Genomic DNA, 18,580 nt, shown 5'->3' with positions numbered 1-18,580 from the left:
CAAGACACGCGGACAATAACACACAAAGGCAAAACATAAAACAGGTGAACTTATACGTGACATAATCAATACAGAATACAAAACAGGTGTACCAACTAGACATGACAAAACAAAAACATCGAAAACATCAAGCGGTAGTAGCTAGTACTCCGGGGACGACGAACGCCGAAGCCTGCCCGAGCAAGGAGGAGGAGCAGCCTCGGCGGCATCCGTGACAGTACCCCCCCCTTGACGCGCGGCTCCAGCCGTGCGCCGACCCCAGCCTCGGGGACGGCCAGGAGGACGCGGAGCAGGGCGCGTGGGATGACTCCAGTGGAACTCCGTCAGGAGGGAGGGATCTAAAATGTCCCTCCTAGGCACCCAGCACCGTTCCTCCGGACCGTACCCCTCCCACTCCACGAGATACTGCAGACCCCCCATCCGACGTCTCGAATCCACGATGGACCGGACTGAGTACGCCGGAGCCCCCTCGATGTCCAGTGGGGCCGGAGGAGTCTCCCGTATCTCACTGTCCTGGAGTGGACCAGCTACCACCGGCCTGAGGAGAGACACATGGAACGAGGGGTTAATGTGATAATCATTAGGCAGTTGTAACCTGTAACATACCTCGTTCAATCTCCTCAGGACTTTAAATGGCCCCACAAACCGCCGACCCAGCTTCCGGCAGGGCAGGCGAAGGGGCAGGTTTCGAGTCGAGAGCCAGACTCGATCTCCAGGTGCGTACACTGGACCCTCACTGCGGTGGAGATCGGCGCTCGACTTCTGCCTACGGATAGCCCGCTGCAGATGTACATGCGCAGCGTTCCATGTCTCCTCCGAGCGCCGAAACCACTCATCCACCGCAGGAGCCTCGATCTGGCTCTGATGCCATGGTGCCAGAACCGGCTGATACCCCAACACACACTGGAAAGGGGTCAGATTCGTAGAGGAATGGCGAAGAGAGTTCTGGGCAATCTCTGCCCAGGGGATATACCCCGACCACTCCTCCTGCCGGTCCTGGCAATAAGATCTCAGAAACCTACCCACATCCTGGTTCACTCTCTCCACCTGCCCATTACTCTCAGGGTGGAAACCCGAGGTAAGGCTAACCGAGACCCCCAAGCGTTCCATGAACGCCCTCCAGACTCTAGAGGTGAATTGAGGACCCCGATCAGACACTATATCCTCGGGTACCCCGTAGTGGCGGAAGACGTGGGTAAACAAAGCCTCAGCAGTCTGTAGGGCAGTAGGGAGACCCTCATTGGAATGAGACGACAGGCCTTAGAGAACCGATCCACAATGACCAGAATAGTGGTATTCCCCTGGGAAGGGGGAAGGTCCGTGACAAAGTCTACCGAGAGGTGAGACCACGGCCGTTGTCGAACGGGTAGGGGTTGTAACTTCCCCCTGGGCAGGTGTCTAGGCGCCTTACACTGAGCGCACACCGAGCAGGAGGAGACATAAACCCTCACGTCCTTAGCCAATGTTGGCCACCAGTACTTTTCACTAAGGCAGTGCACTGTCCGGCCAATACCAGGATGTCCAGAGGAGGGTGACGTATGAGCCCAATATATGAGACGATCATGAATCTCGAGCGGAACGTACGTCCGCCACACTGGACACTCTGGAGGAGTAGGGTCGGTGCATAACGCCCGCTCGATTTCCGCATCGACCTCCCACACCACCGGTGCCACCAGACAAGACTCCGGCAGTATGGGAGTGGGCTCAATGGACCTCTCCTCTGTGTCATATCGCCGGGACAGGGCGTCTGCCTTACCGTTCTGGGACCCTGGGATGTAAGTGAGCTTAAAAACAAACCGGGCCAGAAACATGGCCCACCTAGCCTGACAAGGGTTCAGTCTCCTAGCTGCCCGGATGTACTCCAGGTTATGATGGTCAGTCAGAATGAGAAAAGGGTGTTGAGCCCCCTCAAGCCAATGCCTCCACACCTTTAGGGCTTGAACCACGGCTAGCAGCTCGCTGTCCCCCACGTCATAATTATGTTCCGCCGGGCTGAGCTTCTTAGAGTAAAAAGTGCAGGGCCGGAGTTTAGGAGGCGTGCCTGAGCGTTGAGACAGTACAGCCCCAATACCGGCCTCTGACGCGTCCACCTCCACCTGGAACGCTAAAGCGGGGTCGGGATGCGCCAGCACTGGAGCCGAGGTGAACAGGTCCTTCAGTTTTCCAAACGCCCTGTCCGCCTCAGCCGACCACTGCAAACGCACCGGGCCCCCCTTCAGCAGGGAGGTGATGGGAGCTGCTACCTGTCCGAAACCCCGGATAAACCTCCGGTAGTAATTGGCAAAACCCAAAAACCGCTGCACTTCCTTAACCATGGTTGGAGTCTGCCAATTACGCACGGCTGAAACGCGGTCAATCTCCATCTCCACCCCTGACGCGGACAATCGATGGCCCAGGAAGGAGATGGACTCCTGGAAAAACAGACATTTCTCTGCCTTGACATACAAGTCATGCTCCAACAGCCTACCCAACACTCGACGCACCAGGGCTACATGCTCGGCTCGTGTAGAAGAGTAAACTAGAATGTCGTCAATATACACCACTACACCCTGCCCATGCAAATCCCGGAAGATCTCATCCACAAAGGATTGGAAGACTGAAGGAGCATTCATTAACCCGTATGGCATGACGAGATACTCATAGTGACCCGAGGTGGTACTAAATGCTGTCTTCCATTCATCTCCCTCCCTAATGCGCACCAAGTTGTAGGCGCTCCTGATATCCAGTTTTGTGAAGAAACGCGCTCCGTGTAATGATTCCGTCATACTCGCAATCAGAGGGAGAGGATAACTGTATTTAACAGTGATCTGATTGAGACTACGGTAATCAATACACGGGCGCAACCCTCCATCCTTCTTCTTCACAAAAAAGAAACTCGAGGACGCAGGAGAAGTGGAGGGCCGTATGTATCCCTGTCTCAGAGACTCGGCTATGTATGTCTCCATAGCCGCCGTCTCCTCTTGAGACAGAGGATACACATGACTACGCGGAAGTGCAGCACCTGCCTGGAGGTCTATCGCACAATCCCCCTGTCTATGAGGTGGCAATCGCGTCGCCCTAGTCTTGCTGAACACGAGTGCCAAATCATAATACTCAGGAGGAATGTGCAGTGCGGGCACTTGGTTCGGACTTTCCACCGTGGTCGCCCCTACGGAAACACCTAGACACCGCCCGACACACTGGTCAGACCACTCCTTGAGAGCCCTCTGTTGCCACGAAATGGTGGGGTCATGGGCGATTAACCAAGGAAGCCCCAGCACCACGGTATACGCAGGAGAGTCGATCAGATACAACTGAATTATCTCCTCATGACCCCCCTGCGTCTTCATCTTTAGTGGCGCTGTGACCTCCCTAATCATCCCAGATCCCAACGGACGGCTATCTAGGGCATGGATAGGAAAGGGCACATCTACTGGTAGGAGGGGAATCCCTAACTTAACACAAAAATTACGATCAATAAAATTCCCAGCTGCGCCTGAATCGACTAGCGCCTTATGCTGGGAATGAGATGCAACCTGGGGAAATACTACTGGTATACACAGGTGAACAACAGAGAGCTCTGGGTGAGTAGGGCGCCTACTCACCTGGAATGACTCCCCAGTGCGTGACCTGTTGTCTCGATCCCCTGGAGGCCCTCCCCAGCACCTAACCGCAGTGTGTCCTCCGCGGCCACAGTTGGTGCAGAGGACGGCCCCCCTCCGGATCTCTCTCCTCCTCTCTCTAGCGCCAGCACCCCCGAGCTCCATAGGGCTCGGCTCGGAGGTGCTGGGGGATGGAATGGACGGCCCCAACTCCGGACGTCCGCGGGTAGCCAGCAGGGTATCCAGACGGATTGACATGTCCACCAACTGATCGAAGTTTAGATTGGTGTCCCTGCAGGCCAACTCTCGTCGAACGTCCTCTCGCAGGCTGCACCGATAGTGGTCGATGATGGCCCTCTCATCCCACCCCGCATCCGCTGCTAGAGTCCGGAAGTCCAGGGCGAACTCCTGTGCGCTCCTCTTCCCCTGTCGGAGGTGGAACAGACGCTCCCCCGCCGCTTTACCCTCTGGGGGATGATCGAAAACAGCCCTGAAGCGGCGGGAGAACTCCGCGTAGCTGATGGTGGCGGCGTCTATTCCCCTCCATTCGGCATTGGCCCACTCCAAAGCCTTGCCGGATAGACAGGAGATGAGGGCAGACACGCTCTCGTATCCCGAGGGCGCCGGGTGTATGGTTGCCAGGTAGAGTTCCACTTGAAGTAGGAACCCCTGACACCCGGCTGCGGTGCCATCATATGCCCTCGGGAGCGAGAGCCGAATCCCACTGGACTCCGGAGATGGTATGATGGGGCTGGCCGATGGTGGTGGTAATGTAGGAGGAGGTGTGGGCAAGCCTCCTCTTTCCCATCGGCGCAGGGTGTCCATCACATCTTGCATGGCGGAGCCGAGTCGATGGATCATGGCGTCCTGGCTGCTGACCCGATCCTCCAGTGACTCGGTCACCGCCGCTGCTCCTGCTGACTCCATGGGTGGTATGTTATTCTGTCAAAAGCTGATGTGTATGCGGTGGTGAAGTCAGGCGCAGGACACAGAGGATAAGTAAAGACGACTTTACTAACAAACTAAATACGCACAAATAAACGTCTCCAACACTGGAGGGAAAAACACCATATGCGTAATAGACACGATGAGCAAAATACCGACACATACATCCAAGACACGTGGACAATAACACACAAAGGCAAAACATAAAACAGGTGAACTTATACGTGACATAATCAATACAGAATACAAAACAGGTGTACCAACTAGACATGACAAAACAAACATCGAAAACATCCAGCGGTAGTAGCTAGTACTCCGGGGACGACGAACGCCGAAGCCTGCCCGAGCAAGGAGGAGGAGCAGCCTCGGCGGCATCCGTGACAATGAAGCCAAGCAAAATGCAACGACACCAGGAAACAAAACACCAGGAGACTATTGGTGAAGATCAGGATTTTTTTGAGAGGAAGAAGCAGTTTGCACTATCAAAAAGATCCACAGACATCAGAAAAGCATTTGAAAGAGCAGGCAGTGATTTACACAGAGCCACAGAGGCGTCATTTGAGTGTTCGCTATTAATTGCCAAGGCTAAAAAGCCGCACAATATTGGAGAGCAGCTAATCAAACCCGCCTGCCTGAAAATTGTAGCGAGGCTGTGTGGCCCACAGGTGGTGGATAAAGTGAGAACCGTCCCACTCTCTGACAACACTGTCAAAGACAGAATTAATAAAATGGCTGGAGATTGTCAAAACCAGCTGCACGAGAAGCTTAGGAATGTTCCCTTTGCCATTCAGTTGGATGAAACAACAACAGTGTCAGACGAATCCGTGCTCATCGATTATGTGCAATATATTGACGGTGATGACTTGAAACAAGACATTCTTATGTCTACCAATCTAGCCACAACAACAACAGGCCAAGATATTTGTATAGCTATGGACTCATATCTCACGTCCAACAATCTGCCCTACGAGAATATTGTTGCATGCTGCACTGATGGGGCTGCAGCGTTGATGGGCAAAAACAAGGGATTTAACAGCGGATTGAAGGAAAAAGCCCCGGGGTGCGCAATTTTCCACTGCATGCTACATCACCAAGCATTGGCCAGTAAAAAACTTTCGGAAGACCTTAGTAACACCCTGGCAACTGTTGTTAAAGTTGTAAACCTTATTAAGGCTCGCCCTACTAACAAGAGACTGTTTGCCCAGCTGTGTGAGGATGAAGCGCATCAAACACTGCTGTTACACACAGAGGTACGCTGGTTGTCACGTGGACAAGTGCTTGTGCATTTTATGGAACTGCAGGAAAAAATAAAAGGAATTCTTGCAAGATCACAATCGACCACTGTGCGAACAGCTGACTGATGCGTTTTGGATCAAAACGGCATACCTAGCGGATACATTCACTCTCTACAATGAGACAAACAAGCGGATGCAGGGTCCTGAATCAAACGTCATGCAGTGCAAAGACTCTCTCAATGCTTTTGTGCGGAATCTGGAGTACAGAGTTGGAAAAATGTCAAAAGGGGAGCTACAACAATTTCCACTGCTGATGAAACAGTCTGGTGGCACTGTGCCTGCGTCTTTACGCACTGAGTTTACCAGGCACATGAACATGCTTCGGGAGGAAATCAAATCCTGTTTTGCCGATGTTGACGAATACTTATCAAAGGAATCGTGGGTGCTGGACCCTTATATTTGCAGTCTCGTGGATGTGGAATACCTCGGCTGTGAAGATGAGCTTGCTGACCTTCAAGCCGATTCTATGTCAAATAAATATTTCCACGAGAACGGATACAAAATGTTTTGGATTGTCAAAGGACACGCTGTTACACCCAGACTGGCCAAACACGCAGCTACAAGGGTTATTCTACCATTCAGCACTACGTACCTTTCTGAGACGGCCTTCAGCGCGCTTCTAAAAATAAAAACAAAAGCCCGTAACAGGCTCCATGACAACCAGAAGACCGTAACAGGCTCCATGACAACCAGAAGACCGTAACAGGCTCCATGACAACCAGAAGACCGTAACAGGCTCCATGACAACCAGAAGACCGTAACAGGCTCCATGTCCACCAGGACTTCAGGCTGGCTGTCACTAGCATCACATCTGACATCCCATCCCTGGTCAGAGGTATGCAGGCCCCAAGGTGGCCATTCATTTCTTAAGGAAGGAACAAGTTATTGATTGTAACGTACTGTTTGTTATTGTTACTTATTTTTATTTTTATAACACATACGTTATAGCTGTGTCAAAACCAGTGTTCACATGATGTGCATGTGTGTATGCAACAAACTGCCACGTTTCAGTTAATTGGTCTGAGGGAGATCTAGGACAAAGGAATCATGGGTGATGGACCCTTATATCCTTCTATATAGATATATACTGTATATATATAGATCTAGGACAGAGCTATACAGGTGCTGTTAATCACTTATTATGCTGATAATGAATCATTATTATTATTTTGGTAACAATGTGTGTGTATGGGCCTACAGTTGATTATACACAAAGATAACCAGGGCAAACCAAAGAGATAAGGAAAGAAAAACTATGATGTACATTTTTGCCAATAAAGATTTAGAATGAATCACTTTATTATTATTTTTTTATTTTTTTGGGGGGGCTCAGCTTTTCTTGTGGGGGGGGGGACTCAGCTTTTCTTAGATACAAGTAGGGGGGCTCAAAGGAAAAAAGGTTGGGAACCACTGCTCTAGGGCAACGGTGTCTAGATGGAATTTGCATTTGTGGTCCTGGCAACTGGACCTTTTTTGGAACACCTTTATTTTTGTCTTACTGAGATTTACTGTCAAGGCCCAGGGCCCAGGTCTGTGCAGAAGATCTAGGTGCTGCTGTAGGCCCTCCTTGGTTGGGGACAGAAGCACCAGATCATCAGCAAACAGCAGACATTTGACTTCAGGTGCTGCAGACTGTCCTAGTGCCCTCGCCTATTCGTTGATATATATGTTGAAGAGGGTGGGGCTCAAGCTGCATCCCTGTCTCACCCCACGGCCCTGTGGAAAGAAATGTGTGTGTTGTTTGCCAATTTTAACTGCACAGTTGTTGTTTGTGTACATGGATTTTATAATGTTGTATGTTTTTCCCCCAACACCACTTTCCAGAGAATCTTGTTTCTCATGGTCTGAGGGTCCTTTAGGTGGCTTTTGGCAAACTCCAAGCGGGCTGTCATGTGACTTTTACTGAGGAGTGGCTTCCGTCTGGCCACTCTACCATAAAGGCCTTATTGGTGGAGTGCTGCAGAGATGGTTGTCCTTCTGGAAGATTCTTCCATCTCCACAGAGGAACTATGGAGTTCTGTCAAATTTACCAATGGGTTCTTGGTCACCTCCCTGACCAAGGCCCTTCTCCCCCGATTGCTCAGTATGGCTGGGCGGCCAGCTCTAGGAAGAGTCTTGGTGGTTCCAAACTACTTCCATTTAAAAATGATGGAGGCCACTGTGTTCTTGGGGATCTTCAATGCTGTGGAAATTTTTCGGTACAATTCCCCAGATCTGTGCCTCAACACAATCCTGTCTCGGAGCTCCACAGACAATTCCTTCGACCTCATGGCTTGGTTTTTGCTCTGACATGTACTGTCAACTGTGGGACCTTATACAGACAGGCGTGTGCCTTTCCAAATGATGTCCAATCAATTGGATTTACCACAGGTGGACTCCAATCAGGTTGTAGAAACATCTCAAGGATGATCAATGGAAACAGGATGCACCTGAGCTCAATTTCGAGTCTCATAGTAAAGGGTCTGAATACTTATGTAAATAAGGTATTTCTGTAATTTATTTAATAATAATAATAAAACATCTTTAAACCTGTTTTCGCTTTGTTATGATGGCATATTGTGTGTAGATTGATGAGGAAAAAAAATAATTTAATCAATTTTAGAATAAGGCTGTAACTTAACAAAATGTGGAAAAGGTGAAGGGGTCTGAATACTTTCCGAATGCACTGTAGAGAGATAGGGCGTAAAGAGGAGACAACTTAGCAATCACCTCTACAAATCCTGTGTATGTATCGAAGTTGAAAGATAAAATAGACTCAAACTACACACGCACACACGAATGTAAGCATGCGCACACACACAGATACGCAGACACACACGTATATTCAGGGTTGTAACCATGGAAACCTCAGAGATTGAGAGTAGGAAAACAAAAATCTATGTAGGTTACGGATATCCAATGACGCAATGCCGTTTCCCGACACACACACACACACACACACACACACACACCCACACACACACACACACACACACACACACACAGACAGACCAACAGAGCTCCCAGACAAATCAATACTATCGTCCAGACAACTGTCTTATTTATATCTAACAAAGCAACCAGACAGATAGAAAGATAGACAGATTGACGAAGAGACAGACAGACAGACTATCTACAAGAATGTGTCGGAGACGATTGCTAACATACAGATGTCTGTAAACACATACACACACGCACACATAGGAGAGACGAGGGCAGATGAGAGAAAGGTGTGGAGATGAACAAAAGGAGTGAGCAGTAGAGAGAGAGAGTGGTAGAGAGAGAGAGAGCGTGGAGGAAAGACGAATGGCCCTGAAAAATAGGGTTTTCTCCTGTAGTAGACTTCAGTGTAAGTGGAGAGCTACTCTGGCTTGTAACTGAGTCTTCGCAGAGGAGAGGAGGGGAGGGGAGGGGAGGGGAGGGGAGGGGATGGGAGGGGAGGGGAGGGGAGTTTATCTATTTCTATTGGTTACTTATTCACTATTCTATTGGTTATTTACATTTACATTTAAGTCGTTTAGCAGACGCTCTTATCCAGAGCGACTTATCTATTCACTATTCTATTGGTTATCTATTCATTGGAGTCTATGTATTGGTATCTGTTCGCTGTTCTCTAGCATTGTAGTCGTGTGTCTATTCATTGAGTATATATGTGGCAGATGAAGAGACCGATTCAGTGACCAGACGCAGGTTGATGTTTATTGTCACGAGTCTTTCCCAGGAGGCAGAACTGAGCAGTTTATGTTAGATGGGCCGGCTGAAAAAAAAAATGTTTTGGCTACAGTGCCTTCAGAAAGTATTCATACCCCTTGACTTATTCCACATTTTGTTGTGTGCAGCTTGAATTCAGAATGGATTAAATAGATACTTTTTCTCACCCATCTACACACAATACCCCATAATGACAAAGTGAAAACATGTTTTAATTTATTTTTGCACATTTATTGAAAAGGAAATACAGAAATATCAAATGTACATAAGTATTCACACCCATTTGCTATGTCCCACAGTTGACAGTGCAGGTCAGAGCAGAAACTCTACCATGAAGTCCATGGAACTGCCTGTAGATCTCTGAGATTGTGATGAGGCATAAAGTGCCTTCGGAAAGTATTCAGACCCATTGACTTTTTCCACATTTTGTTACGTTACAGCCTTATTCTAAAATAGATTAAATAAATAAAAAGTCCTCAGCAATCTACACACAATACCCCATAATGACAAAGCAAAAATAGGTTTTTAGAAATTATTTCAAATTTATAAAACAATTTAAAAAACTGAAATACGTTATTTACATAAGTATTTTGACCCTTTGCTATGAGACTCAAAACTGAGCTCAGGTGCATCCTGTTTCCATTGATCATCCTTGAGATGTTTCTACAACTTGGAGTCCACCTGTGGTAAATTCAATTGATTGGACATGATTTGGAAAGGCACACACCTGTCTATATAAAAGGTCCCACAGTTGACAGTGCATGTCAGAGCAAAAACCAAGCCATGAGGTCGAAAAAATTGTTCTTAGAGCTCTGAGACAAGATTGTGTCGAGGTCAAATTGAGCAATCGGGGGAGAAGAGCCTTGGTCAGGGAGGTTGCCAACAACCCGATGGTCACTCTGACAGAGCTCTAGAGTTCCTCTGTGGAGATGAGAGAACCTTCCAGAAGGACAACCGTCTCTGCAGCACTCCACCAATCAGGCCTTTATGGTAGTGTGGCCAGGCGGAAGCCACTCCTCTGTAAATGGCACATGACAGCCCGCTTGGAGTTTGCCAAAGGGCACCTAAAGACTCTCAGACCTTGAGAAACAAGATTCTCTGGTCTGATGAAACCAAGATTGAACTCTTTGGCCTGAATGCCAAGCGTCACATCTGGAGGAAACCTGGCACCATCCCTATGGTGAAGCATGGTGGTGGCAGCATCATGCTGTGGGGATGTTTTTCAGCGGCAGGGACTGTAAGACTAGTCAGGATCGAGGCAAAGATGAACGGAGCAAAGTACAAAGAGATCCTTGATGAAAACCTGCTCCAGAGCACTCAGGACCTCAGACTGGGGCGAAGGTTCACCTTCCAACAGGACAACGACCCTTAGCACACAGCCAAGATAATGCAGGAGTGGCTTTGGGACAAGTCTCTGAATGTCCTTGAGTGGCCCAGCCAGAGCCCGGACTTGAACCCATTCAAACATCTCTGGAGAGACCTGAAAATAGCTGTGCAGCGCTTGAGAGGATCTGCATAGAAACTCCCCAAATACAGGTGTGCCAAGCTTGTAGCATTATACCCAAGAAGACTCGAGGCTGTAATCACTGCCAAAGGTACTTCAACAAAGTACTGAGTAAAGGGTCTGAAAACTTATGTAAATGTGATATTTCAGTTCTCTATTTTTAATACATTTGCAAACATTTCTAAAAACCTGTTTTTGCTTTGTCATTATGGGGTATTTTGTGTAGATTGATGAGGGAAAAAAACAATGTAATCAATTTTAGAATAAGGCTGTAACCTAACAAAATGTGGAAAAAGTCAAGGGGTCTGAATACTTTTAAAAGGCACTGTCTTGGGAAGGGTATAAAACAATTTCTAGAGTGTTGAAAGTTTCCAAGAGCACAGTGGTCTCCATCATTGGGAAAGAGAAAAAATATGGAACGACCCAGACTCTGCCTAGAGCTGGCCGTCCGACCAACACTGAGCAACCGGGCAAGAAGGACCTTGGTCAGGGAGGTGACCAAGAACCCAATGACCACTCTGACAGAACTAGAGTTCCTTTACCATACAATGGGGCCGGAGGGGATGGCTGTCGTTCCATGGGCTCCTAACCAACTGTGCTATTTTGTGTATTTTTTCGCATTGTTTGTAACTTATTTTGTACATAATGTTGCTGCTACCATCTCTTATGACCGAAAAGAGATTCTGGATATCAGAACAGCGATTACTCACCTCGAACTGGACAAAGATGTTTTATTTAATGAGTCGGACGTGAAGGATATACTGTTTCTCCGAGACCAGGCCCAAATCCCCATCATTCGCGTGAAGAAAAGACGGAGGTACAGGGGCTGGAGATCGGGGTGCCTTGTGAGTATTCGTTGGCGAGTGGGTAACCCGCCTCTACACTCCGTTCTATTGGCCAACGTGCAATCACTGGAGAATAAACTGGATGAGTTCCGTTCGAGACTATCCTACCAAGGGGACATTAAAAACTGTAATATCTTATGTTTCAGCGAGTCGTGGCTGAACGACAACGCGGATAATATACAGTTGGCTGGGTTTTCCGTGCATCGGCAGGACAGAACTGCTACGTCCGGTAAGACGAGGTTTGGCGGTCTGTGTATATTTGTAAACAACAGCTGGTGCATAAAATCTAATACTAAGGAAGTCTTGAGGTTTTGCTCGCCTGAGGTAGAGTATCTCATGCTGTAGACCACACTATTTACCAAGAGAGTTTTCATCTATATTTTTTGTAGCTGTCTATTTACCACCACAAACCGATACTGGCACTAAGATTGCACTCAATGAGCTGCATACGGCCATAAGAAAACAGGAAAACGCTCATCCAGAGGCAGCGCTCCTAGTGGCCGGGGACTTTAATGCAGGGAAACTTAAATCCGTTCTACCTAATTTCTACCAGCATGTTAAATGTGCAACCAGAGGGAAAATAAACTCTAGACCACCTTTACTCCACACACAGAGATGCATACAAAGCTCTCCCTCACCCTCCATTTGGCAAATCTGACCATAACTCTATCCTCCTGATTCCTGCTTATAAGCAAAAACTAAAGCAGGAAGCACCAGTGACTCGGTTAATAAGGAAGTGGTCAGATGACGCAGATGCTAAGCTACAGGACTGTTTTGCTAGCACAGACTGGAATATGTTCCGGGATTCTTTCGATAGCATTGAGGAGTACACCACATCAGTCACTGGCTTCATCAATAAGTGCATCGATGACATCGTCCCAACAGTGACCGTACGTACATACCCCAACCAGAAGCCATGGATTACAGGCAACATCCGCACCGAGCTAAAGGGTAGAGCTGCCGCTTTCAAGGAGCAGGACTCTAACCCGGATGCTTATAAGAAATCCCGTTATGCCCTCCGACGAACCATCAAACAGGCAAAGACTCAATACAGGACTAAGATTGAATCATACTACACGGATGTGGCAGGGCTTGCAAACTACAAAGGGAAGCACAGCCGCGAGCTGCCCAGTGACACAAGTCTACCCGACGAGCTAAATCGCTTCTACGCTCCTCTGTAGCTCAGCTGGTAGAGCATGGCGCTTGTAACGCCAGGGTAGTGGGTTCGATCCCCGGGACCACCCATACACAAAAATGTATGCACGCATGACTGTAAGTCGCTTTGGATAAAAGCGTCTGCTAAGTGGCTTATTATTATTATTATTATTATTAACACTCAAGCATGCATGAGAGCATCAGCTGTTCCGGATGACTATGTGATCACGCTCTCCGTAGCCGATGTGAGTAAGACTTTTAAGCAGGTCAACATTCACAAGGCCGCAGGGCCAGACGGATTACCAGGACGTGTACTCCGAGCATGCGCTGACCAACTGGCAAGTGTCTCCACTGACATTTTCAACACGTCCCGGACTGAGTCTGTAATACCAACATGTTTCAAGCAGACCACCATAGTCCCTGTGCCCAAGAACACTAAGATAACCTTTCTAAATGACTACCGACCCGTAGCACTCACGTCTGTAGCCATGAAGTGCTTTGAAAGGCTGGTCGTGGCTCACATCAACACCAATATCCCAGAAACCCTAGACCCACTCCAATTTGCACACCGCCCCAACAGATCCACAGATGATGCAATCTCTATCGAACTCCACACTGCCCTTTCCCACCTGGACAAAAGGAACACCTACGTAAGAATGCTATTCATTGACTACTGCTCAGCGTTCAACACCATAGTGCCCTCAAAGCTCATCACTAAGCTAAGGACCCTGGGTCTAAACACCTCCCTCTGCAACTGGATCCTCGACTTCCTGACAGGCCGCCCCCAGGTGGTAAGGGTAGGTAATAACACATCTGCCACGCTGATCCTCAACACAGGGGCCCGTCAGGGGTGCGTGCTCAGTCCCCTCCTGTACTCCCTGTTCACCCATGACTGCATGGCCAGGCACGACTCCGACACCATCATTACATTTGCTGACGACACAACAGTGGTAGGCCTGATCACCGACAACGATGAGACAGCCTATAGGGAGGAGGTCAGAGACCTGGAAATGTGGTGCCAGGACAACAACCTCTCCCTCAACGTGAGCAAGACAAAGGAGATGATCGTGGACTACAGGAAAAGGAGGGCCGAACACGCCCCCATTCACATCTATACCTGTTGTATTCGGCGCATGTGACAAATAAAATGTTATTTGTTTTGAAGAACAACAGTCTCTACAGCACTTCACCAATCTGGACTTTATGGGAGTGGCCAGATGGGAGCCACTCCTGAGAAAAAGGCATATGACAGCACACCTGGAGTTTGCAAAAAAGGTACCTGAACGACTGAGAGCATAAGGCAAAAGATTCTGTGGTCAGATGAGACAAACATTTAACTCTTTGGCCTATTACAGTGTGGTGGGTTAGTTATTGACATCCATTCAAATATACTACTACTATGGAGATAGCTAACATTGAGAGATAAAGATTTTAGTCATTTAGCAAACGCTCTTATCCAGAGCGACTTACAGTTAGTGAGTGCATACATTATTGCTAATTTTTTTTCATACTGGCCCCCCGTGGGAATCGAACCCACAACCCTGGCATTGCAAACGCTATGCTCTACCAACTGAGCTACATCCCTGCCGGCCATTCCCTCCCCTAGACGACGCTGGGCCAATTGTGCGCCGCCCCTTGGGTCTCCCGGTCGAGGACGGCTACGACAGAGCCTGGATTCGAACCAGGATCTCTAGTGGCACAGCTAGAACTGCGATGCAGTGCCTTAGACCACTGCGCCACTCGGGAAGATGGAGTGAGGGGGAGCGAAGGAGACAGGGAGAGGGGGGAGGGGGAAAGGGAGTGAGAGGTAGAGTCAGTAAAAAGGGAAGACAAGGACAGGGAGGGAGAGGAAGAGAGGGAAAATATAATTGAGTATCTATCTCCTCCCCCTGGACACGTCTGGTACTGCACATTCACACATTTAACTCTCACTCTGGGCCTGAGTGACACCATATCTGACAGAATAATACAGTGTGTCTACAGGTCTGTCAGTGTCCGTGCATCACGGGGCCCTGTACTCCGGGCTGTCAGGGTTTAATGGAGCTCTGGGTTGTATGGCCGTGGGAGGACTGTTCTTTACCTTCAGCTGGAGAACACACCTCTTCTCTATCGCCAGCGGTGAGACATATTCTCCTCTTCGCTCGTCCACCCCTTCCCTCTCTCCTCTCCTTCCCTCTCTCCTTTCCTTCTCTCTCTCCTCTCCTTCCCTCTCTCCTTTCCTTCCCTCTCTCCTCTCCTTCCCTCTCTCCTCTCCATCCCACTCTCCTCTCCTTCCCTCTCTCCTCTCCTTCCCTCTCTCCTCTCCTTCCCTCTCTCCTCCCCTTCCCTCTCTCCTCTCCTTCCCTCTCTCCTCCCCTTCCCTCTCTCCTCTCCTTCCCTCTCTCCTCTGCTTCCCTCTCTCCTCTCCTTCCCTCTCTCCTCTCCATCCCTCTCTCCTCTCCTTCCCTCTCTCCTCTCCTTCCCTCTCTCCTCTCCTTCCCTCTCTCCTCCCCTTCCCTCTCTCCTCTCCTTCCCTCTCTCCTCTGCTTCCCTCTCTCCTCTCTTTCCCTCTCTCCTCTCCTTCCCTCTCTCCTCTCCTTCCCTCTCTCCTCTCCTTCCCTCTCTCCTCCCCTTCCCTCTCTCCTCTGCTTCCCTCTCTCCTCTCCATCCCTCTCTCCTCTCCTTCCCTCTCTCCTCTCCTTCCCTCTCTCCTCTCCTCCCCTCTCTCCTCCCCTTCCCTCTCTCCTCTCCTTCCCTCTCTCCTCTGCTTCCCTCTCTCCTCTCCTTCCCTCTCTCCTCTCCTTCCCTCTCTCCTCCCCTTCCCTCTCTCCTCTCCTTCCCTCTCTCCTCTGCTTCCCTCTCTCCTCTCCTTCCCTCTCTCCTCTCCTTCCCTCTCTCCTCCCCTTCCCGCTCTCCTCTCCATCCCTCTCTCCTCCCCTTCCCTCTCTCCTCTCCTTCCCTCTCTCCTCCCCTTCCCTCTCTCCTCTGCTTCCCTCTCTCCTCTCCATCCCTCTCTCCTCTCCTTCCCTCTCTCCTCTGCTTCCCTCTCTCCTCTCCTTCCCTCTCTCCTCTCCTTCCCTCTCTCCTCCCCTTCCCTCTCTCCTCTCCTTCCCTCTCTCCTCTCCTTCCCTCTCTCCTCTCCTCCCCTCTCTCCTCTCCTTCCCTCTCTCCTCCCCTTCCCTCTCTCCTCTGCTTCCCTCTCTCCTCTCCTTCCCTCTCTCCTCTCCTCCCCTCTCTCCTCTCCTTCCCTCTCTCCTCTCCATCCCTCTCTCCTCTGCTTCCCTCTCTCCTCTCCTTCCCTCTCTCCTCCCCTTCCCACTCTCCTCTCCTTCCCTCTCTCCTCTCCCTTCCCTCTCTCCTCTCCATCCCTCTCTCCTCTCCATCCCTCTCTCCTCCCCTTCCCTCTCTCCTCTCCTTCCCTCTCTCCTCTCCTTCCCTCTCTCCTCTCCTTCCCTCTCTCCTCTCCATCCCTCTCTCCTCCCCTTCCCTCTCTCCTCTCCTTCCCTCTCTCCTCTCCTTCCCTCTCTCCTCTGCTTCCCTCTCTCCTCTCCATCCCTCTCTCCTCTCCATCCCTCTTCAGTGAATGCATCTGATTCCTGTAAATGGGTAATCAGGAAGTAATTGTGTAATTTCATTGTTTTTGCAGTGCTCCATCACACACACACACACACACACACACACACACACACACACACAGGAGATTGTTTCTGATAAGGTTTGAGGCTCATTAGTAAAGAGATAATCTATTCACATTACGTAAATCAGACCCTCATCCAGAGACTGGGTTTGCATCCCAAATGGCACCCTATTCATTATATAGTACACTACTTTTGACCAGGGCCCGGGCACTACGTAGGGAATAAGGTTGCATTTGGAACGTAGCCATCATCAACATCAAAGGACAGCAATGTCTACTCTGCTATTCACGTCAGAAACCATGTGTGTGTGTGTGTGTGTGTGTGTGTGTGTACGGTGTGTAGAATGGTACATAAACTGTCTCCTCTGCCCCCAGCCTTTCTTTCTGCGTATGCTGATATCGCCCTGAGCAATCTACTTGGAACGGTGAGTCATCAAACATACACACTATAACTCCTAAAGCATGGCTATAACACCTAAAGCATGGTTATAACTCCTAAAGCATGGTTATAACTCCTAAAGCATGGTTATAACTTCTAAAGCATGGTTATAACTCCTAAAGCATGGTTATAACTTCTAAAGGTTCTACTTTTTCCTCTTAAGAGTATATGATTCCTACTTTATCAATTTTTCCTCTCTCCCCCATTCTCTCTCTCTCCCCCATTCTCTCTCTCTCACATTCTCCCCCATTCTCTCTCTCGCTCACTCTCCCTCTTTCCTCTCTCTCTCCTCACCCCCTCTTCCTCTCTCTCCCTCTTTCCTTCCCCCCTCTCCCTACACCACCACTCTCTCTTTCCCTCATTCTCTCTCTCTCAAACTCTCTCTCCTTCTCTCTCTCTCTCTCTCTACCTCTCTCTACCTCTCTCTACCCTCTCTCTCTCTCTCTCTCTCTCTCCCCATTTCCTCTCTCTCTCTCTCTCTCTCTCTCTCTCTCTCTCTCTCTCTCTCCCCATTTCCCCACCCCACCGTTTCCTCTATCTCTCCCTCTCTTCTCCTACTCTCTCTTCCCCCTCTCCAGGTTGGCCTCCCAGCATGCAGTTGGGCAGCGACTCTGACCGCCACTCTGATGCTGCTGCTGACAGGGCGGAGCCTGTCTGCATACCGCATCCCTACTGGTCGAGTCATGGCTCCGGAACAGAACATCCACTGTCATAGGCAATGGGCTGCCAGAGAGACCTCAGACAGCACTGATGTGTAGACACACACACACGCCTGCTTTAACCCATAAAATGTCGATATCAATATTGTCCACACGATGGCGCTCTGAGCCAGGCAGGTGTAAGCAAGTTTCCCCTCGGTAACCTACAGATCTAGGATCAGCTTCCCCTCCCCCCGATCCTAACCTTAACCGTTAGTGTGAAAAATTATGCAAAACTGACCTAGGATCAGCATCTAGGAGCAACTTCACCCTACACTGAAGAGGCCTCAGTAACAGTTTCCTTAACCTGCCTGGATAAATACTGAACCACAGGGACAAGTGCACACTTTGGGAGAAAGGGAGGAGATGTACATAGCCTTTCTCGCTTCACTGGGCCAATAAAGGGACAGATTGAAGTCAATGTCTGTGACTCAGTGTTGTAGGCTACAATAGACTACATGCTGATTAAAAATCATATTATGTGTGTCTCTCTGTCTGTCATTGTGTCTCTCTGTCTGTCATTGTAGCCTGTAACCTGTAGGCCTACTACTAAGCTTGTCAAGTGAACAATGTTTCCACTTTCACTGCTTGAACCCTGAAACACGGCCACCTGGCCTGATGAAAACATTTCTCCGGGTGTTGCAAAGATCAGGGCCCGGTTTCAAGTGTAAACGACTACATCGGCGGTCGGGGAGTAGTTGTTATTGGGGGTTAACTGCCTTGCTCAAGGGCAGAAAGAGCACATTTTCCCACTTTGCCGGCTCAGGGATTCAAACCACCAACCTTTCGGTTACTCTTAACCGCTAGGCTAC

At 49.3% G+C, this 18,580-nt stretch overlaps 1 protein-coding gene across 2 annotated transcripts in view; it reads left to right on the top strand.

Annotated features, from left to right (window-relative positions):
- The window catches only part of si:dkey-183c6.7 (urea transporter 1), a 40,187-nt gene extending 21,945 nt beyond the window's left edge, over positions 1 to 18,242 (top strand). Inside the window, exons 6-8 of one of the 2 annotated variants that reach the window (XM_041868399.2) lie at positions 14,999 to 15,133; positions 17,007 to 17,056; positions 17,649 to 18,242. In XM_041868399.2, coding sequence (XP_041724333.1) covers positions 14,999 to 15,133; positions 17,007 to 17,056; positions 17,649 to 17,828 — 365 coding nt within the window. In that variant the 3' untranslated portion in view covers positions 17,829 to 18,242. Of the gene's footprint in view, positions 1 to 14,987; positions 15,134 to 17,006; positions 17,057 to 17,648 lie in introns of both variants that reach the window. The other variant, XM_041868400.1, reaches the window with a different exon arrangement.
- The last annotated feature ends 338 nt before the right edge of the window (positions 18,243 to 18,580 follow it).

The sequence above is a fragment of the Coregonus clupeaformis genome, chromosome 27 (genome assembly GCF_020615455.1).
Source record: "Coregonus clupeaformis isolate EN_2021a chromosome 27, ASM2061545v1, whole genome shotgun sequence".
NCBI lineage: Eukaryota > Metazoa > Chordata > Actinopteri > Salmoniformes > Salmonidae > Coregonus > Coregonus clupeaformis.
This window is presented reverse-complemented; position numbering and strand designations above follow the sequence as displayed.